The sequence below is a fragment of the Rosa rugosa genome, chromosome 6, assembly GCF_958449725.1.
Source record: "Rosa rugosa chromosome 6, drRosRugo1.1, whole genome shotgun sequence".
Classification (NCBI taxonomy): domain Eukaryota; kingdom Viridiplantae; phylum Streptophyta; class Magnoliopsida; order Rosales; family Rosaceae; genus Rosa; species Rosa rugosa.
This window is the reverse complement of record NC_084825.1, coordinates 42,941,536-42,964,059: the sequence shown is the minus strand read 5'-3', so window position 1 is coordinate 42,964,059 and position 22,524 is coordinate 42,941,536. Positions and strand designations below refer to the sequence as shown.

The 22,524-nt window shown below is 39.0% G+C and overlaps 1 protein-coding gene and 1 long non-coding RNA gene across 3 annotated transcripts; both read right to left on the bottom strand.

Annotated features, from left to right (window-relative positions):
• Positions 1-3,348: 3,348 nt before the first annotated feature.
• On the bottom strand, positions 3,349-4,069 carry LOC133718296 (uncharacterized). The gene is made up of 2 exons (XR_009850228.1): positions 3,865-4,069; positions 3,349-3,780 (listed from the first exon to the last, which is right to left on the bottom strand). It is a non-coding gene; the product is annotated as an uncharacterized LOC133718296 (long non-coding RNA).
• A 13,650-nt stretch (positions 4,070-17,719) lies between these two features.
• Positions 17,720-22,107, bottom strand: LOC133717787 (uncharacterized). Of its 2 annotated transcripts, XM_062144525.1 has the most exons (6): positions 22,025-22,107; positions 21,738-21,782; positions 21,323-21,394; positions 18,329-19,416; positions 18,172-18,219; positions 17,720-17,942 (listed from the first exon to the last, which is right to left on the bottom strand). In XM_062144525.1, the coding sequence occupies exons 3-4, from the start codon at positions 21,359-21,361 to the stop codon at positions 18,421-18,423; spliced, it is 1,035 nt and encodes a 344-aa protein (XP_062000509.1). In that variant the 5' UTR covers positions 21,362-21,394; positions 21,738-21,782; positions 22,025-22,107; the 3' UTR covers positions 17,720-17,942; positions 18,172-18,219; positions 18,329-18,420. The 2 variants fall into 2 exon arrangements, with proteins under 2 accessions (XP_062000509.1, XP_062000508.1); XM_062144524.1 differs by lacking the exons at positions 21,323-21,394; positions 21,738-21,782; positions 22,025-22,107 and having other exon boundaries at positions 18,329-19,804.
• Positions 22,108-22,524: the final 417 nt, after the last annotated feature.

Sequence of the window (22,524 nt, the reverse complement as noted above, 5' to 3'; positions counted from 1 at the left end):
AAACTCACTATTATGAAGCTAGGTTATGTTTCATAGTTGTGTTTTATATGTCAATAACAACCCTATTGTCCAGAGGGATCATTTAAATGTAGGTTGAGTTTTATTTGTTTATTTTTTGTATTTTAATTTTTTTGCCCTAGGACCCATCTCCTCCCCACCTCTCATAAGTCATAACCACGATCTATTTGATTTAGGTAAGCTTCTACTCATTGCCATTATCATAGGATGGGGCTGTGGTTTAATTTACAAATGTCAATTCATTTTTTGGTTGGAGATCAGAACAAATGTCAATACTCAATACTAATAAAGCAAGCTTTTGCCGTAAATCCTAAATCCTAATTCTCTAGACCATTTTTCAACACTAATAAAATGATAACACCATCATTGTTCATGATCCTTGTTTCTAAATAATAATGATCAACAGACCACCAAAAAAATCACGTTTACAAGGTGATGGACCGACCATTCCAATATGACCATCGTCATCGTCGACCGCCTACTGTTTATTTTAAGTTAGTCACCCGCCCAACAACCGCACGCCACGTATTGCGGCCACCGTCTTTTTTTTTAAAATTGTCCAATGATTTTTGTCACGGACGTCACAGCCCAAGTTTCCATTGTCCTTAGTAAGAAAGTGATAGGATGGAAACTATTTGCTTTCACCACCTTCGTCTCACCACATGTCCAAACACTCCCCATCAGCCGTCCGATTTGATTGCCCGTTTGTCATGCCTCTATGGTGTTTAGTAACCAACTAACCACTCCCATTTCTTTCCCAAAATACAAATGCTAATTTTACTTAATTAATATTTTTTTTTTTTAAAAAAAAAAGAGAGAGAGAAAAAAGAATCACTTATTTGAGTTTGTTAGTTTGAAAAGTGATGCGAATTTGAAATGCAATTAAGCACTAGTGAAGAGTTTCATTGTAAAAGAATTATTTTAAAGAAAAAATAAATATATATAAAGTGATTCGAACTTAAAACCTAATTAAATACTCGTGGAACAACAAACTTCATTTAATGTTTATGTTAGGTAAGCTTGAATATTGAACAAGTATGGAGCCAAAAATATCAAAAAGTCTTATTAGATATATGTCAAATCCTATCCCTCTAAGTCTAACATAACTAGTAGCGATGAATGAGATGTACAATGACATTATGGTTAGGCTTAAGTCAAAAAATGTTTGTACAAACAAGAACTAACTGATCTTGCACAGTTATAATGAAAATATGATGTCCCTTATTAGATAAGCTAGTTAGATTCTATCACAAAACTAAACCAGTGGTACCATCATCTCATAGGTTCCCAAGTAGATTAGGAATTTGTTTACCACAGCACATGAACTCGTTGAGAAAAGGCCAAAAGGGTATCTCTAGTATATCATGAAACAAGTTAAGAGCAATCAAACACTTGATGAACAACAAACCCTATTTAATCAATAGCTAATTAGTCATGTTACGTAAACTTCAACAAGTATCGAGTCAATGATAGCAACAAGTCTTATAGATGTATCTTACATCCTACCCCTCTTAGGTATAATCTAATAAGTAGTAATGAATAAATTGTACAATGACATTATGGTTAGGTTAAAGTCACTAAATACTTGTACAAACAAATAACTAACTGATCTTGCACAAGTGCGCACAACTATAATGAAAATGTGATGTCCTTTCTTTGACAAGCTTGTTAGATTCTTCCACAACTAAACCAGCAATACCATATATCATATAATGGGTTCCCAAGCACATTACTGAGAATTTGTTTACAACAACACATGAACTTGTTCACAACAAATTATCTGAATTTCGAGTAAATCATGAAACAAGTCTCTCACAATAGATGGACCTAAATGTGTGAGCAAAACTAGCTCTTGATCATATTTGAAGCATCATATACATCATGAGTATATATGTGTAGGAAATCCCTTCTCAAGAAAGCAAGCTATCTAAGCAAAAGCCAAATGGGCATTTCAAGAATCATCAAAGGCATCCATACTTCCATCTACAAAGTCCAAAAAGGCTGCATTACACTAAACATTGTCGACACCAAATCAAGATTTTGATGTGCATGACGTATATAAAAAGAGGAATACTCACTCCTATGATTGCTATTTGCTGCCACTAGTGAATGAACATCATAGTTTTAGGACCACTCAATAGATTCTAGGTTTGGCATTCTCTTTTTGTGGTGGCCATGGAATTAGAAAGAGCTATCTTAGCAATTAGTAGTTAGAAATCAACACTCATTCTCTAATGTAAGATTATGACATGTACAGGTGTGAGTCTGGCATCTGCAACTTTTATATAACACGTTGATCAAACCCAGACAAAAGTGGATAAAGATGAATTTCACATGAATCTTGATTAAAGATAAAAAATTGTGGTTGAACAAATGCTACTGCATGTACAGGAAGAACATGAACCACAGGACCAAGACCAGAATTCAAAAGCAGAACATGTCCATCCAAAAAAAGGCAGTACTCCAGGGAGAACTTTCACTACAAGGACGGTAGCCAATTGCTTTATCACCACATGAGTCACATCATAAACAAACACATCAAAGTTGATTTCAAAAATCAATTGGCACATGCATGCAATGTACAGATCGATGGATAAACACTCAAAATATTTCTCGCAATTGTCGGCATCTTCATTATTAAGAGAGGAAGGATTATGAGAGTTTTTTGTAACAAGGATTTATGGCGAGGAAAATACTCAAAAATAGTGGTGGATTCATAACAACTTTTTGTGTAAAAGAGATATGTGAGTGATAAAATTTACCGAGTTGTAAATAACTTGGAACACAATGTGAGTACGTTAAAGGGAGGTCAGGTCATAAGAAAAGAGGAGATTCGAATTCTAACCCCTAATAAACCCTCTTTACCGCAAGAGTTACAAAATCTTTGCAGCCAAGCTTTCTATGTTCCTGGGTATTGAAATTCAGCAAGTACTGCATGATTACTCATCTGACTTCTCTGTTTCACTATCATATGGGAAAAGCTCCTCCCAGCAGAAACTCACGGACCCCATTGTAGAACTATGACTTCCAAAACATATTGAAAAGAACAATATCCAACAAAGATTTTTCCAGAAGACAAAAAACAAGACCAATGGGCCAGAACAACAGATTACAAAATCATGTTGCAGCAGTAATAATCTGGTATTTTCTTCTATCATATGATTCATATCATGTTAGTCTCTGAATCCTTGTTCCAGTCATTCAACCGAGGCAGTTGGTCAAACACGTGAGCAACAAACTGGCTTATGCAAGCAGAAACAACGATGAAACGAAAAAGCCAAACACCGTACTGAGTTTCAACAAGCATGATTGAATTCACAGGAAAGAGCGTTTACCAAGTAAGAGTGAATACAAATTAATAGGAAAGCATGAACATCTAGAGAAAGTGCATGTCTTTCATAGCATATGGATTTCTACACAGTTGTTTACAAAATATGTAAAAACCAAACCTGAAAATCCAAACAATATATGTACATTCTGCAATGACGGTATCTCCATAGAATACCTCAATACAAGTGAAACGGGGAAATAACCCAGCTATTGGAAACTTGAACCACTTAAAAAGAAGCGAGTTGCATTCAAGCAGAGAAACCAGCTTCCATTGCCTGTAAGATTGAAGCAATATTGAACCTGAAGTTTCTGAAGCTGCCAGGTCCTATGTTAGGAGGATGGACACATCAGGTTCAGGTTTAGTTCATTGGCTCTCTATTACCATGTTGATACTCCCTATCAAGCTGTCTTTCGCTATCCATATACTGATTCCTAAAAATGATGAAAGAAAAAGTTCATGAGTAAAAGTAGAAAAAGAAAATATCCACAATCTAGACATCTTGGAAGAAAACAAACTGCAAATGTGGATCTGGAGACATCAGAGCATTCTGTTTCATGTGCTCAGCTATGATTGAAACCATAGACTATACCAGTACCATTTTACAGACAAGAAAACCAAGACATCTTTGGAAAATCATTCATGTTATATGTTTGGTTTCTCCAAGATTCTGCCATATCCATCTTTTCTTTTCCTCTTTTAGTTTCATTTCATGATTTTAATATCAAGTTATAAACCTGAAGTTTATAGGCTAAAAAGACATCGAAGTGAGTTGCATCTCAGGTCTTGGAGCAATGGCTGATGTTTAAAATCGATGACTTCAACAATCTGTATGAAGACAACGATCCTATTAGACATTTAGACATTATCAAAAATGTTGGAACACTTCTGAAAGTAATTTAAACGCCAGAAAAGGGGACACCATGTAACGTTCGAGGCTGGTGATACTGTGGTACCAGAAGATATTACATCGTCACTTGCTGGCTGAAGATCATCCGGCCCATTACATGCGGTTTCCTGCTAACAGATAAGAAAAGCTGTGTGGGCCTTTTGGATCATCTAATACAATTTTACTTTCTTTGACGAGAAAAAAAAAGGAAAAAAAAAAAAAAAAGATAACAAAAGCTGTGTGCTTAACATTAGTGCGGGATACAAGGTATATATATATCTATATACCTATACAGAAACGATGAATTAGCTTAACAAGTACTTAGATTTGTAGCGATCATTGTGATTAGCAAATAATAATTTACAATGAAAACTACAAGTTCTTTTCTTCTGGAATAAATTATGCAAACCAATATAGAATAGTAGGCAAAACTAGGATTGATTGATAAATGTTGTCGCAGGTAAGAATCACATACACTGATCTCCTTCTTGGTCACCCGTATCCTCCCTTACACCAGCATTGATGTACAGCCACACCCTTTGCTGTTGAAATAGAAGTTAATTCAATGTAATCATCTATGTAAGTTTAGTAATCAACAGTTAAACACTGCAAGATACTAAGGAAAATTAATTTGAATACATAATTAGAGATTGATCCCTTCTCTCCAAATCAGTAATCAGATAAGTGGTTGACCCAGTAAACAGATATGATTCTGCTAATAAACAACAATGTAGGGAAGGAAGAAAAGGACCAGCATGGAGAAGGGAACATAGGTGAGTAGCTCAAATTACAATGTGGTGTCAATAAGACAGCACTTTCAGAGTAGTCTAAGACTGTAAATCATACAAGATAAAAAAATTAAACTATAGAATCTGTAGAAATATTCTTTCATGAAATTCATGAAAATGTACTGCCACATCTTTTCTCTCTTGGTATCGATCAATTTACTTGGTTTTAATCAGGTTTTTTCATGCATTTGTAACATACAGTTAGAGCATGCACAGTTCTAATATAATGCCTTTAGCCTTACAATTATGCCAAACAACCGAGGCTAATGCCCAAAGCCCTAGAATTTTCACCACAAGTACAGTCAAATAAGTAAACTAGCAGTGCCAAATTGAATTAACTGTTTAAGGATAATAGAATTGAGAGAGAATTGTAGAGAGAGATGTGTATTATTATTGAGAATAGGAGCCTTATATATAGGGATTACAAAGTACTAGTTCTAATGTTACAAGGAATACCAATCCGTGTAGGATTGGGAAATCTAGAACCTTCTCTCCTATTGCTACTCCTAGTTTGATAAGGCACACTAAATCGATATTCCTTCAACACTCCCCCTTGTGCCGCTTCAAACTTGGTGGTGACGCTTCATCCGTTGCCTCGTTAAAAACCTTGCCAGGTAACAAAAACCCTGTGGGATAAAAATAACCCTGGTCGAAGGACAAAAAGAGCACAACACGTCCTTCACTCTTCGAGATCGAACATGTAGACATCATAACTCCCCCCGATGTCGATATCTCCCCCTGGTTGCTACAATCGTGGGAGTTCGGATAACTTTCTCAATCCGATGCTCTTCACATGTTTCTCGAAGGTGGATTTAGGTAACGACTTAGTGAATAAGTCCGCTACATTATCCTCTGATCGGATTTGATTCACTTCAATCTTTAGAAGTGATTGTTGTTGCTGATTATAAAAGAACTTGGGCGATATATGCTTGGTGTTGTCGCCCTTGATGAAACCTAACTTCATTTGTTCAATACAAGCTGCATTATCCTCATAAATGCATGTAGGTTCATCTGTGCTAGACTTCAAACCACAACTTCCTTGAATGTGTCGAATTACAGACCTTAGCCATATACATTCACGAACGGCTTCATGTAGAGCAATAATCTCTGCATGATTCGAGGAAGTAGCAACAAGGGTCTGTTTCGTAGACCTCCAAGATATCGCAGTGCTTCCCATGGTAAAGACATAACCTGTTTGGGAGCGACCTTTGTGAGGGTCAGAGAGGTACCCTGCATCAGCAAAACTCATCAAGACATCATTGTCGTTTTGATGGAGGGAGATAGGAGGACGCCGGCCACCATGAGTGGCGGCGGCGCCGGCGGCGGCAACATGGCCGGCGGCCATTCTATGGACGGGGGCGTTTTGCTTTTTGGGGTCCGATCCCAACTTTCTGTCATTCCTTTTCTCTCTGTAGGGATAAAATAGGCCCATATCAATCGTACCTCCTAGGTATCGAAAGATTGTCTTTACACCAATCCAATGGCGGCGTGTTGGCACAGAGCTATGTCGAGCTAACAAGTTCACTGCAAAGGAGATGTCTGGTCTTGTGCATTGAGCTAAGTACAATAATGCGCCTATTGCACTTAAATAGGGCACTTCGGCCTCTAATGGTTCTTCGTCCTCATCCCTTGGACGAAACGGATCTTTTCCGGGCTCAAGACTACGACCAATCATGGGAGTACTCACAGGCTTTGCTTTGTCTTCATTAAAGCGCCTTAGGATTTTCTGAGTATATGCAGACTGATGGATCAAAATCCCATCACTACGGTGCTCGAGTTCTAAACCGAGACAAATCCGTGTCTTCCCAAGATCTTTCATCTCAAATTCGGATTTCAAGTATTTAGCAGTTTCCTTTAACTCATCTAGAGTTCCAATTAGGTTCATGTCATCGACATAAACTGCTGCGATTGCAAATCCGGAACTTGTTCTTTTAATGAACACGCATGGGCATATTTCATTGTTAATATATCCCTTCCCAATCAAGTAGTCACTTAGACGGTTATACCACATCCGTCCGGATTGTTTTAATCCATATAGTGAGCGTTTTAATCTTATTGAAAACGCGCTCCGTGGTTTAGAGCCACTTGATTTGGGTAATTGAAGTCCATCTGGAACCTTCATATATATCTCTGAATCTAGATCCCCATAGAGATATGGTGTAACCACATCCATAAGCTGCATGTCAAGTTTTTCGGAAACTACCAAACTGACAAGGTAGCGGAAAGTTATAACGTTCATTACGGGAGAATATGTCTCCTCGTAGTCGATTCCAGGGCGTTGTGAGAAACCTTGCGCCGCAAGGCGGGCTTTATATCTTACCACCTCATTTTTCTCATTACGCTTTCTAACAAAGACCCATTTATGGCCAACAGGCTTTACACTTGGGGGTGTCTGCGTTACAGGCCTAAATACCTGTCTCTTTGTTAGTGAATCCAATTCAACCTGGATCGCATCTTTCCATTTAGGCCAATCTGCTCTTCGTTGACATTCTTCAACAGAGCGAGGTTCGATATCATCATATTCTATAATTCCTTTTGCAATATGATATGCAAATGCATCATCAATCGCCATAGAATTTTTATCCATCATCTCATGTACACTAGTGTAATTTATGGAGATCTCTCTATTCTCTGGAGTTGGTTCTGACATTGGAGCGTCCCCCAATGATGTCTCTTGGACATAACCATAATCCGGAATATTCTCATGAGATGGATTATTCACATCGATGATTAATGGATTATTTTGTGCCAAACTCGCTTTCTTTCTTGGGCGAGAATCCATCGAACCTATGGGCCTCCCACGCTTCCTGGCAGGAGCCATGGGCCTAGCCACAACGTCACCATCACTGTGAGAGGGGACGTTGGCGCCATGCTCAAATCCTCTTGAGTTAGCGTCATGTCCTCTAGTTTTAGGGACATCAATCCTTGCAGGCACGTTTGCAGCAGGTATGTGTGATCTCGTCACTTTAGCGATATCAGAAAACGTATCAGGCATCGATTCTGCTACGTTCTGAAGATCGAGAATTCTCCGCACTTCAGTTTCGGACTGTGCGGTTCGGGGATCAAGATGAGACAGAGTGGGGACAGACCACGACAATTCCTGTCGTTCCTGTTGAACATTGATGTTCTTATCTCCCCCTAACGACGGGAAGACTGTCTCATCGAAGTGACAATCCGCAAATCTAGCGGTAAAGAGATCGCCTGTCAAGGGTTCTATATAGCGGATAATCGTTGGAGAATCATATCCAACATAAATGCCTAATCGTCTTTGAGGACCCATTTTGGTGCGCTGTGGCGGCGCAATTGGCACATAAACTGCACACCTAAATATGCGTAAGTGTGAGACATTAGGCTCATACCCAGTCACCATCTGGGACGCAGAAAAGGGTTGAGTGGCAGTGGGCCTCAAACGAATAAGCACAGCTGCATGCAATATTGCATAGCCCCAAGCAGAAATAGGGAGATTGGTGCGCATTACCAATGCCCTAGCGACCATTTGTAGTCGTTTAATGGCGGCTTCTGCGAGACCATTTTGGGTGTGAACATGAGGAACTGGATGTTCAACTTCTATCCCAATGGACATGCAATAATCATCAAAAGTTTTTGATGTAAACTCCCCAGCATTGTCTAATCTTATAGACTTAATAGGATGAGCAGGGTGGTGAGCCCTTAACTTAATGATTTGTGCTAGGAGTTTAGCGAATGCAGCGTTCCTTGTGGACAATAGCATGACATGTGACCAGCGTGTCGATGCATCAACCAATACCATAAAATATCGAAATGGTCCGCATGATGGTTGAATAGGTCCACAAATATCACCTTGGATTCTTTGCAAGAATGGTATATTTTCTTTGGTGTCCTTTACATAGGATGGTCTCAATCCTAACTTTGCTAAAGAGCAGGCTGTGCAGAACGAATGATGGGCTTTAGAAACAACCAATGAGGATTTTGGTTGAGCCACAAAGTCACAAGTGACTTTAGAAGTAAAAGTTGGAGACAAAGGAGCCTTGGTGGCGTCAATGCCACCCTGAGGCCGCAGGGGGAAGGCGGCGCCGGCCAAGGATGGCCGGATTGGGGGGTGAACGGCGCCGTGAGGCGCAGGGCCTCCTTCGGTGCCCAAAAACCGAGTTTTACCTCTTTTCGTTCTGAAAAAGGAATGTCCGTGTGAAGTCTTTAATATACGGATCATCATGTCACGACCTGGGTGTCCCAAACGGTCGTGCCAAAGCCTATATGTGTCGGAATCCCATAAATCATCTCTCATGACATGGTTGGATTCAATGACTCGAATAGTGGTTGCATACAACCCACTAGAGCGACACATAAGTTTCTCTAAGACTCGTTTATGTCTGTAGTCATTAGAGGTGATGCAAAGGAACTCTTGTCCATTCTCACAATGCGTTTCCGCATGAAAACCATTGGCTCTTATGTCTTGTAAGTAATAAAGTTCGAAAAGATGTCCATGACATGAGATAAAATAAATCGATACTTTATTAATAATAGCCAGTGATTACATCAAAGTTTCTTGACCGAAATCTAATCCAATATAAAAATCAAACCGTAGACAAATCGTAGTCACTCAATCCGTTCAGTAATTTCAATTTAGTTGTGACCAGGTAAGGTAAGGCGAGATTTTGGTGGAGCGTTGCTCACTTTTAAAACCGTTCTCTCATATCAAACTTTGCCTAGACATCACAATTACTCTTGAGTACGCCTAGAGGGAAAGAGTTAATACAATAAGTCATGTTATTGATTTAAGGCATAATTGCCATTACATAATTCTTGGAAAAATGAAAGACTATAAATAAAAATCTGCGGCATTTTATCTTCATCGCTAGATTTAAAGTCTTTGTGAACTCGAAGTCTTGATCACCATGATGCGACTACCTTTGTAGGTACATTGCAAATTCAGGTCCATTGATCAGACGTTCCATATCAGAAATAGACACCATAAAGAGGATTCTCCCTTGATTGAGGCGCATTGGCGCAATATGCATAGTCCCTAGGACTGGTGGCGTTGGAAAGTGGTGCCCATGGCCAACGTTGGCTCCATGGTTTCCAACCCTATGTCCCTCAAAATCACGCCTCCTACGGTCGTGGGATTGTCGCCTTGAGCGATTACCTTCTTGAGCATTTCGATCGTATGGATCATGACGTCGATGGCGACTTTCTCTAGCCATAGGACGATGCTCTTGATAGCTATCTTGAAGCCTATCAAATCTTCTTTTCACAAGTTCATTGCCATGTCTTTCAGTAGTGGCCATAGCTTCAATAAGCTGTTGAAAACTTGTGATCCGTCTTGCATTTACATGAGTCCGGAATAAGTCAGAGGACCTCATAGCACAGACGGGGAAGGTATTGAGGGTTTTCTCAATCAACTGGTCTTCTGTGATTGTTTTTCCACAAAGACGCATCATTGCTCTGATGCTGAGAGCTTCCGAATAAAATTGCATGACAGTGTCAAATTCAGAGAAGCGAAGATCTTTCCATTCTGCTTCTGTATTCGGAAGTATGGAGTCACGAACATTGCCATATCGTTCGCGAAGCGTATGCCAAAGCTTTATGGCGCTATCCTCATTTATGAACTCAAACTGTAGGTCACTATCCATGTGACGTTTCATGAAGGCAAGTGCCTTGGAATTATCTTTCTCAGTTTGAGGGTCTGGAGCTGTTTCTATAGGACAAAGCTCTTGGATAGTATGCAATAAATCCCGGGCAATAAGGTGGGTCTCGACATCAGTGACCCAAAATAAGTACCTTTTGCCTGCTGTTGATACCCAAAAAAGCACAAAGCATGCCGTACACACATTTCAACCCCGACAAGGAAATACATATGCAAACCGCATTCGGAAATACAAAATTACATATTTTCTCGAACCCTCATGCCACGCATGTGGACCCAAGCCACAATTCTTGGGGCTTGCAGAAGTGGGTGTGGTGTGGAAGGTTACGGAAACACATAATGCTCGTCTATTGATTTAGTGTCGTTGGTGATTTCGGTCTTGGGCCCAAAATCCAAGCCCAATGACTTAAATCAAGAACGAAATGGTGAACATGAGAATTGGGCCAACCTCTCCTTTAAAACCCAAAGTCTATGTCAGAAAAGCCCAACTTCCCTTTTCTTCTTCTTCGTTCCCGTCTTACCTCTCTTCCCTGCAGCAATCTCATATCTCACCTTTTCCTCGCAGTAACCTAGTACACAAAGAGTTAAACCATAATCCTTGAGAAACACTGATTCCTTCTGCCAGGTAGTGGGGAGGAAGCTTTCTGACTAGTAGATAGGTATCCTCATCTTCCTTAAACAATGAGCCCACAGTTCCCAAATTTCCTCGTCCACCTCGTTCCAGGATTTGTGTCACTGCAGCTGCCTCCACTGCAATCGTTGTCTACTGTTGCAGCAACTTTCTCTTTCTCCCAGAACCTCATCTCTCAAGTAAGCTTCTCTTTCCCTGGATTTAAGGCATGAATTATGTGTAGATTGAAGAAGAAATGCTTTACCCATAAACTATGCGTTCCCAATAGTCTATATAAAGGGAGATTTGGGGGAGAGAACGAAAACCCAAGGTAAGGGAGCAATACCCAGAATACTTAGAAACACTTATAGAAAATCAAGCTTTCAAGCCTTTAAGCACAAACCCAACTCTTAGCCATTTTCTCCCAAAACCTCCTTCAAACCCATCTTCCAGAAACCCAAATCCAGAAAATCCCCAAATTCTCTCACCGCAGTGTGTTTCTAGCTCCCACACCATGCTTCACGCTGTCAAGCCCTATTCATTATCTGAATCACGCACAAAGTCCTCCCAATAATCGGATTATTGGGTTGATTTTGGCCTAGTCAATGTTTAATTCAAAAAGGACCCTCACACCTGCATAATCCAATGGAACAAAATCGAGTTTGTTCATGTTTGACATCCTGAAAGATGAAACAAGAACAAGTTAGTTTCGGAGTCAATGCTTCCACGAAAACTAATATAAATAAAATTTCCGAGCTATGCTACCAAGAAATCGATTTCCAAGAATAATTGGATTAGACCGAAACAATGATGTTTGAATGGTCAAAATAGATGCTCACGAACGCTCTTAGTCCGTAGCATACGAACGCTCTTAGTTCGTTAAATCGATGCTTACGGACGCTCTTAGTCCGAAGTCTTACGAACGCTCTTAGTTCGTTAATCGCGTGAATCCCCACGATTCCGCTTTTCAAGAATCGAACCCACGTTATAAGAAAGGTGGGATGAAGAAGAAGAAGGGAGGTTTTTTAAGTCCCCGAGAAAAGAAGAAATATTTAAATTTCAAAATCTAGGAACTTCAAAACTTACTCATTTGGATACTTACTTGTTGGTATTGGGATTTGAATCACGCGTGTGTCGATGCAGGCGTGATGGAGCGAAGCAGTCCGAGTAGAGGCGTGCAGCAGTGAGTTATATGTGCAGCAGGGGCTGCAGAAGGATGCTGGGCCGAGAGGTGCAGTAAGTCTGCAGGGGTGGCAGCTGCTAGACGCAAAGCTGCAGGCGCACGGGCGCGTAGGAGGTAGCAGCGGGCGCAACAGGTGCTGCAGGGAGCAGCAGACGTGCGGCAGAGTTGTAGAGGGCAGCAGGCAGCGACGCAGGGGCGTGTGGCTGCAGGTGCAGCGTGATGTGGTAGGGCTAGCTCGGGCTAGGTGGCTTCGGCAGATTTTGGTGAAGAGGGTTGATTGGGTTTTGTTTTTGGTTTTTGCTTTGTGGCTAGAGTCGTGCTGATAACGTGTTTAAGGATAATAGAATTGAGAGAGAATTGTAGAGAGAGATGTGTATTATTATTGAGAATAGGAGCCTTATATATAGGGATTACAAAGTACTAGTTCTAATGTTACAAGGAATACCAATCCGTGTAGGATTGGGAAATCTAGAACCTTCTCTCCTATTGCTACTCCTAGTTTGATAAGGCACACTAAATCGATATTCCTTCAACATTAACAATCATGATTCAATGAAACAAAGCCACTCAACCTGATACTATCTAGCAGAATCCTAAGATACTTCTATACCACTACACCAGCCCAGTGTTTTTGAACCATTGTTATGATAAGAAATAAACTCTGATAAACACAGAGAAGAATACAAAGTAGGGAACGAGGGGAGAACTATAAGCGGTCGGGGATTTCAATCAGTTGGGACTTGTCATTCAGAAGGACTTTTTCGACCATGAGATGGAGCAGTTGATCTCTCTTTTAGGGATGTTGGAGAGTGTTAGATTACAGGATCCTAGTGCTGTCTTTTCCTGAAAATCCTACACTAGGTTTCTCTGTGAACATACTTCTTCCCAACTTTTGAGCCAGTAGCTTTCATTTGGAAAGCTGAAATTCCTCCCAAAGTCGAAGTTTTGGCACGATTGCAGCTGATGCTAAAGATCAATGCACATGACTAAGCGGGATAAAGTTCCCACTGATTAACTTATAATCATTCGTCAACAGCTAAAGAAAAACCTAAGAAGCAATAACTGAATAACAGGACACAGAGATTTAATGGACAACTGCCTTCCAGTCCAACAATATCGTATACAAAGAACTATATCTAAGCTCAGGAGAAACTGATGTGATGTTCATAACGAACCCAGAATTAAACTCTATTCCACAAGTTTCTATCTCCTCACTCATAGCTTCCGCAAAGATTTTCTTATTCATTTCCAACTACACCACCCAACAGATTGCAATCAATTCCAACCTTCCAACACCTTTTCTTCTTTCTTCCTCCAAAGAACCTATAGCTGTCACACATTAAGGCCCTCCAAGAAGCTGAAACATCCCATCTTTCATTAGCCTCCATTAATAATTTCAGCCATAATGTCATTACAATACTGCAATAAAGAGCACATGATCTGCAGTTTCAGCATTGTCTTTACACATCACACACCAATTTGGTTTGAGGCACCAAGAAGGCTGTCTTCTTTAAACAAAATCATAAGTATTCATCCTCCCATGAGCAATTAGCTAGCACTCTTACCTTAGGAGGTACTTCAGCCTTCCATATTGAAACAGTAGGACCGAAGAAACAGAGAAGAGGTACAGAGTAGTGTTTCGGGTATGACTAGCTCACAAGAGAAGACATTTGTACACTCCAGCTTCTAAACTCTACAATCCAGCCTAGATAAAACCAGGACTAAATTTACTAAGAGAGCCAGTAAATCAGTCACCTCCCCCACCTCTTGATCATTTAGGTTCCTTTGAAGCCCCGAGTTCCAGACTAGAGGATAAGGAGAAGGATCAACATGCACATAATTTAGTGTTTCTCATCTCAAGGGAGAGGAGATGGATCAATTTGAATCCGACCACTCACTGAATGTGATCTTACTTGAAGGTGGAAGAGAGTGAAATGGAAATTTGATTGATGAAAGATTTGGATTCCTGAAACTGAAAGTGGCGACTGTGGTTCTTTGTTTCCTGTTAATCCTATATCTCTACAATCGTTTTCCCTTTGCTATCTTACCATCAAAGAAACCAATCAAAGAAAAATGTCACGTAATTCAATGACATTCTTTTCATGCACTCATCACATACATATATAGACCAAATTGAACAGTCATAATATCGCGATCAATTTGTAATGAAATGACCATATATCAGGATTACAGGATATAAGCATGCCAAGGGCCCAAGGCTATAATGCCTACAGCTCTAGATTACCACCAAAAGTAGAAACACTCAAATAATCCGAATCAAGATCATTTCAACCATATTTCAGTAAAGAATAACTAACCTATAATTACACTAATACAATCAAGCAGAATTGTCCTAAACTTCTAGTCTTCTACACTAGCAAAGTAGTTTAGCTCTTACTCGAGTATAAACAACCCAATATTGATCAATGATCATAGTCCTATTATCAATTCAAGCTTTATGTTCGTCACGTTAAGCATCGTTCTTTCCCATTTAAACGAGTTAGAACAATCCCCACATTCACATATAACTGATACAAGAAAATAATACAATCCGGAAACACATTGGTAATCTTGGAACTATCAAATTGAAGACCTTTTCCGTTGAACATGCAGCGCTGACCCAGAAACTATTGTACAGACAGAGACTGAGAGAAATGAAATTCAAAGACAGAGGTTCATACCTTGCAGAGTTGCTCTGATCTCTCTCGCTTCAAGATGGAAGAGAGTGAAATGGAAATTTGATTATGATGGAAGGAAACCGAGAGACTAGTTTTTTATATACCGCACCCGCGTGACAAAATTCAATTTTGACACCTTATCTCTATATATAGAGTAATTCTATATGCAATGAAGTATAGATGGTAGCATCTCTACTTCTCCCCTCCACTACCGGAATAGCAAGAATCTTTTCCATGTCCACCGGAAGCAAATGAGCTTTGCGAAAATCAACATCGCAAGATGCATATTGATAGTGATACTTATGGTAATTTTTTTTCTCTAGGGTTTATTATATATTTATATATATTTTTTACAATGGAGGAAATGAATTAAATGATCTAGCTAGCCTTTATGGTAATGTAAGAACATAGCAAGTTTTACCTGTGATACATATACCGTATATATAATTTCATTTTACCTTAATTCATGTGAGCCTTTAAAATGTTGCTCAAACGGTGCTCAACACTCTAGGGAGCCATAACTATTATTTAAATAATTTTATTTGAAATTTTTTTTATATATAATGGTTTAAGGAGCTCCTATATATGAGTCACCTTTGCTCGATCTCTCAGATTTATTATAAGTTCCTAACGATTTCTCTATTTTAGAAACGTAGTAGGGAGCAGTTGTTTTTAGCTTCTCCCTAAAGAGCTCAAATAGAGAGAGCCTACTGCGGATGTTATCAGTCTAAAGAAACACAGAAGTATAGCAAAATCAATGCAAGAGATCCAAAATATGCATATAAAACATCTAGTGTGGCAAATCCGAGTTTCCCCAAACAACTATCTGTTATCTTTTGTTAATATGGTAATCTAGCACATCAAATACGATTTCGGTTTTTTTTTTTGAAAAGCAAATACGATTTCGGTTTAAGTCGCTGCAAAAAGTGATTGATTGGTTTTCAAAGTCAATTGAAAATTTTTCCACTGTCAAAAAGTGCAGATGTGATGTTACTGTCCTCATTATAATGTAATGAGCACTTGGCATTGATGATGAGTAAAACATACAGATAAACAATAAACTTTGAAGACTATTTCATCATATGTAGAGTTATTGAGAAATATGATCCTTCCTGGCATATGCTACAAATTCTGACTTAGCTAGATTCTTGAAGTATCAGTTGAATTTGATTTGATAATCTAAGTAACTGAGACTGGCTAAAAGTTATTGAAAATATATCATGTCTGTAACCTCAATCCCAAAGGACAAACAAACATCAAGACGTGCTGTCAATATAGGATGGTTAACAAATAATAGCTGTCCGCATGAAGTATTGGAAACTTTGATACTTGCTCTTTCTTCTGTGTATATTTCTGTCATTGGGGATCTAACTCAACCACAACTACACTAGTTGATCCCTCTAGCTATCCTTACAGTTAAGGGTTTCCGGTTTAGGAGGGACTTAAATGAAGGAGATGTTCCGTTAACTTTCTCCATGCTACTTCTGCAGGAAGGTGCTTTTTTCGTTTATTTATTATTATTTTTTTTTTTCCAACAAGAGGATGGAGTTTAGAATCTTATGGGAGTTTATGTGCAACTCCTTCAGCAAGTGCTTGGGTGATTTTCTGGTTCTCCGGATTTTGATCTTTTTTATCCGATTGGGAACTGTAAGTTCCTTCTAAGGTTAAGGTTCTTACTTTGGTAAGCACGTATGTTATAGTTCGAAGGAGAAGACCAGGTTCTTGCCCATCTCACGAGCTCTTAACTGGTGCATCATATGTAAAAAGGGGCAGGAGTCTGTGGATCATGTCTTCTTCACTGTCCAAGTGCTAGTGGAAACTATTTAGAGAGGTGAATATTGACTCTGGAAATTATAACAAGATTAAGTTTCGGAGTCCCCTTTCGGATACAGTCACTTATGAGTTCACTAGTTATCTTAAGCTCCTATTCTTATGGCCAGGAAGGCCGCAACTAACTAGGGGAGGTTTGTAGTCCTTTGCACTTTCATCTTCTAGTAGACTAACTGATTGCACAACAGTTCGAGTACCGTGAATGGTCACACCTATGACAGATATATCGTGGCAATTGAGATTTCCACCACCAGAAATTTTCCCTTTACCTCTGCTTGTTTTGGAAGTAAACTTTAACTGCAGCTTTTTTCGCCTCGCTCCCATAACCTCAAAAACTGGATGTGAACATTCCTAGTTGAACAATGGTATGATGTTGCAGCTGTTGACCAGCACGCAATGCCTTGGATCTGACAGAAAGAAGAGAGAGAGAGATGGACGATCAAGTGATCAACACCAGAGATTGTGACTGGTGTAAGAGGACCGTAGAGGGATTAACCACCTTCCAATACATGCATGGTCTTAAGTTTCACCCAGAAGCAAAGGGATTTCACAGTTGAGACAAGTCAACAACAGACTTGATCGATCACTAGAGAGTCATACGCCAAATGGGTTTATACCTGAATATACAGTAGCTAATTAGATTGTGAATGGGCTCCAGCATTATGAGAATTGGGAAATCAAATCGTTAGGTGCATAAACAATAGATTGGACGTCGTTAAGTAATTCTCAGTCAACCAAATGTAGCACTCTACGCCTCTACTAGAGTTTATAATAACAATATTATCTTCACATATTTTGTCACAATAATTCGAAATCGTCAGAATATTGATGTTACATTAACCAACAATACATTTGGGTAATAAACTGGTCTCCCAGGAAATATAAGAAAGATGCACCACTTCTTTTCTTCAAAACACAAGCAATATCCATGAACGTCTATACGGCCTCTCCTGGAGGATCGATAAGGTCCTCACGAAGAGAACTAAGATCTGCATCTGGAAAGGTTCAAGACATCAGAAAATAAACTGCAATTTCGCTACATCTTTTTAAGGGTGATTATTTTGGTCCCCACAAAGCACTAATCAGGCAGACTTTAATTGACTGTAACTCCAATTACGTGGTGCACATTTTGAGGCTCGTGTAAGCCCGTCCGAAGTGAAACAAGTAACACACACATCCCCAAGCAAATTCCAGGTACCCAAAAATAAAGTATCAGAAGCATACCTGGAGGTGGGAGTAGTCTTTTCCACTTCATAGTGCCGCGACGCTTACCTACCACAAAAGAAAAAAAACAATTGACATTCATTTACTTGAGAAAGAGCCCCCAGATAATATTTTAAAACAAAAACTAAAAGCTTGCCGGAAGTGGGAGGGGTATTACCTTCACCATAAAGTAATTTACGAAGCCAAGCATCTGTTTGTAGTTTTTTTTTTTTTTGATAAAAGGACAACTTTATTAATACCGAACAGATATTACATATAGTGGGAATGATCCAACGTAGCCTCATGGATGCCTAACACATTAGAAGTCCAATCACTACTCATATCCCTAGCACTTCCTTGAGTTAAAGGCCTATCACTATCAATGATGGACATGAGCCAAGAAGGCCCAACCTCTAACCACTTAAAACACCCTTGTTCCTGGGCAACAAACTTTGCAACTGCATGTGCACCTTGATTTCCAGTCTTTCGAACATGTTGAATCTCATAAACATTAAGATCTGACATCAGAGATTGAATCTCTTCCACAATTATTCCTTCAGCAGCAAAACATTGGTTTCTTTGATTCAACACCTTCACAGCCAGGAGACAATTTGTCTCCACAACTACTCTTCCTCCCCCACACTCCTTCACGGCCTCCAGACCCTCTTTAATTGCCAAAAGATTGACCACTACACTTGAAAGTTGATGGGACAGCCTTTGACCACCAGCTAACACCAACAAACCTTGATGATTTCTTACCACAAAACCCGTGCCAAATTGCTTTACATTAAGGGAGACAACTCCATCACAATTTAGTTTTATAACTCCATCCTCTGGGGCCTTCCACCTACTTTCCACATCCCCATTAACAGCAACTCCACTATCTCTATTTGCTGTCCCATTTCTAAAATTTGCATTATTCCATTCAGTCAAAAGTCTCACACCATTTTCAAATATACGATCAGGCGTCTCAGTACTTTCTTGATGATAAGACTTATTTCGATCATGCCAGTTCATCCAAAGCAAGATAACAAGCAACTGGAGCTCCTCATCTGCCACAGTTTTCATCGCATGATCAAAAAAAGAAATAAACGAGGGATACTGACCCGATGACAAAGAAGAGAAAAAAGTCGCCCTTTCAAACACCGCAACGCAGGCCGCACAACTCCATGTTGCGTGTACAGGCGATTCATTCTCTTGTTGGCATCGGAAACATTGAGCCGTCTGAGTAATCCGCTTCCATTGGAGCGCCTCCATCGGAAGCATCTGTTTGTAGTTAAAAGTGTCAGACCACAAAAAAAAAAAAGAGAGAGAAAAGAAAACAAAAAATAGACAACCCGTGAAAAGTGCTATGACCACATGACACTGAACAGTACCATAGGAAAATGGCCGAAAAGCAAAGATGAATGTATGATGAAACATGAGAAGCTGCAATACAAAATGAACTCCCACAGAAAAATAGTATTACTTCATGAGTTTAACAGCTATGGATCATGCACAGATCAAAGTCAACGATTGGTTGCATCATACATTCATACTATGCAACTGATGAAGGTCAAATTAACTCAATGTCGGGTATGCAACTGTGCATCATGCACAAACGCATCAGTTTTTTACTTCAAAACACAAGCCAAGGAAATTCCAGTTAATCTCCTCACAGAACCAAAAACAAAAGTTAAAAGCATAACAAATTGACCAACAAACTCCAAGGAGAAATTGCAAATGCAAAGATTTGAATAAGGAAAGAGAAGGGAGAAGGGTGAGAGATCCTCCAATGGTTTTTGAAGACTAGTTGCTTATGTAATGTGCAGCATAAGTCTGTATGGGGGATTGCAAAGCCTTCTAGTTTTTTCAGTTTGTATCAGTTCATTTGGTTTTCAGTGAAATACTATATGTCTATGTTTTCATCTGTTTAGGTTTCCTGCTATGTATTCCTTTATCCCAAATTCTCATAATCTCAATTGCATCTCTCTTACTGGAAACATTCTTTGTATGATCTTTGATTTATAAGATAAAAAAAAGAAAGGGAAAACAACATAAATAGAATTATATATATTAAAATAATATTCAAATTTGACATCTCCATTGAAGTTAAAACGAGTCAAAATGTGAACATGTCAATTTTGTCATGTCATATGTCAAATTTAAATTTGACCAATGCCAAAAGACATTGTCATTGGAGATGCTCTTAATTTACATAAATGACTAATTTCTCGTAAAGATTTAACTAATTGTTTCTGTTGAGTCTAGAACCCACACCGTAAAATAGATCGAGGGGGTCCACATTAGCCACATCAGCATGCAATGGAGACTATGGAGGAATAAACTGCAATTAGCTATAATATTTTAACTGTTCACCAAGCTTTCCTATTTATTTTAACTCCATTGACACCCAAGTTAATCAAGCTAATGGTAAGGGTAGGCAAGGGTAGTTACGTGAAAATACCCACAAAAACAAGGGATAGTATTGTGTAGTCTACCCAATCAAAGAACTTATTTTCCTTCTTAAAACACAACACCACAGGAAATTCTAGGTAACTGAAAACGAAAGTGAGAAGCAGCCACAAGCTCTGTGAATCCCAGGGTCGCATAACATACAGACACAAGTGCTCTTTTGGTCCTTGCGCAACGCGTTGACGGTTATAATTAAAATGAAAAATGTTGATCTAAAACCAAAATCATCAGAACTGGTGTAACAACGAGCTGTATGAGTGAGTCATACCAGGGTCGCATGACATACAACCTCAAGTGCTCTTTTGGTCCTTGTGCAATTCGAAATATGTTAGATCTAAAACCAAAAACATCAGAACTGCATGGTAGCAGTTGTATCGATATTGTCAAAAGAAATGCAAGAATGAATACCTCGTGTAAATTATATTATAATAAATATAAGACTTATGATCCCATTAACAGATAGTTGCACAGTATATGCATCATGCAGGCTGGTCAAGGGCTGGAAAAGTTATATTCAAAAGCTATTGTAAAAAACCAAAATGAGTATGCTGGATTGCTGGTTAAGGGCTGGTGAAGTCCCTTCAGAAACCAATTGTTCACACAGTATCTTGAACAAATACCAAAACAAAAACAAATAAACATTCATTTTCTTCAACACAAAGAATCCAAGGAAACCCACATATAATATTCCTCGCAAACAAAAAAATATAAAGCTTACCATCAGACAAGTCCTCAATGGCACCATAGGAGTTCTCATTGAGATCAAGACGATCTAAAGAAGACATAGCAACTGTTTCAGACAAAAAATGAAAATCCAAAAAAAAAATTAATAATAATTATAATGCATAAGTGACAATGTAAAAACCAATAAAATCAGTACTATAACCATATGACACTGAATAGTACCATAAGAAGAGCAAAATGAGTGTTTGATTAAACATGAGGTGCTGAAACACAATAGGATCTGTGATCCCATAAAAAGTAGTATACTTGAAGTGAGTCAGCTATGCATTACACAGAGCAAAACGACTTGAGTGGAGAGGTCAAGTCCCTTTAAGTTGTTTGGCCCAGTATTTCCATAAACAGTAAACAAGCAAACCTAAGATAACTTGCAAACTAAAAGAGAGCCAAACCTTCATGGGGAGAAGTGGCATTATTTGGTTCGACCGCCTTGGTGCCTGTTTCATAGTAACATTGTTAGGGATGAATGGACAATGATGTCAAAACCCAAAAAACCATTACATTGCATAATAACAATATGTCAATAGTGTCATATGAAGAGCAGAACGACTGGATCTTGGAAGAAACATACAAAGTTGCTTATCCCAGAACTTAATAATATAAATGAACACTTTACTTAGCAAGGAATCAGATCCATGATAACTTTACTCACAAACTCTAACACAAGAATAAAGAATACCCTCGGGGGGAAGGGAAGTGGCAATCCTTTGTTCTTCCGACTTGGTGCGTGACCTATCTATTTCTGGTCATACATAATGTAAAAGCCAAAATGACTCAGGTTGGTGAATTAGTATTTCATGAACTAGCGATACCAAAAAATAAAACCTAGAATCCAAGGAAATTGGCAGATAACATACTCCTTGCAAACCATAAAACAAAAAATCCAATATCTTACCTTGTGAAGGCACACCAGGTAAATTGGAAGCCATGCCTGCCAAATTGCGGATTTAGGGTTTTCTTTTTCTTTTGCGAAATTTGGGCATATTTCCAATCGGATGCTTTATATAGTTTTGTGTTTATCCTTTTTTGGTCCGGAGATCTCTTATAATTATTATTACTAGTCTTTTTTTTTTAAGAATATCATGTCGATATATAATAATACTCAGGCCAGAAAGGACCATTACATATCCTCCCTCTACCATCTCTGGGTAGATAAAGAGTTTGTGGAAAACCACAGCG

Bases quoted from the DNA above. Each gene is read 5' to 3' on its own strand.
- LOC133717787 (XM_062144524.1), bottom strand. From the start codon at position 19,572: ATGTTTCATCATACATTCATCTTTGCTTTTCGGCCATTTTCCTATGGT.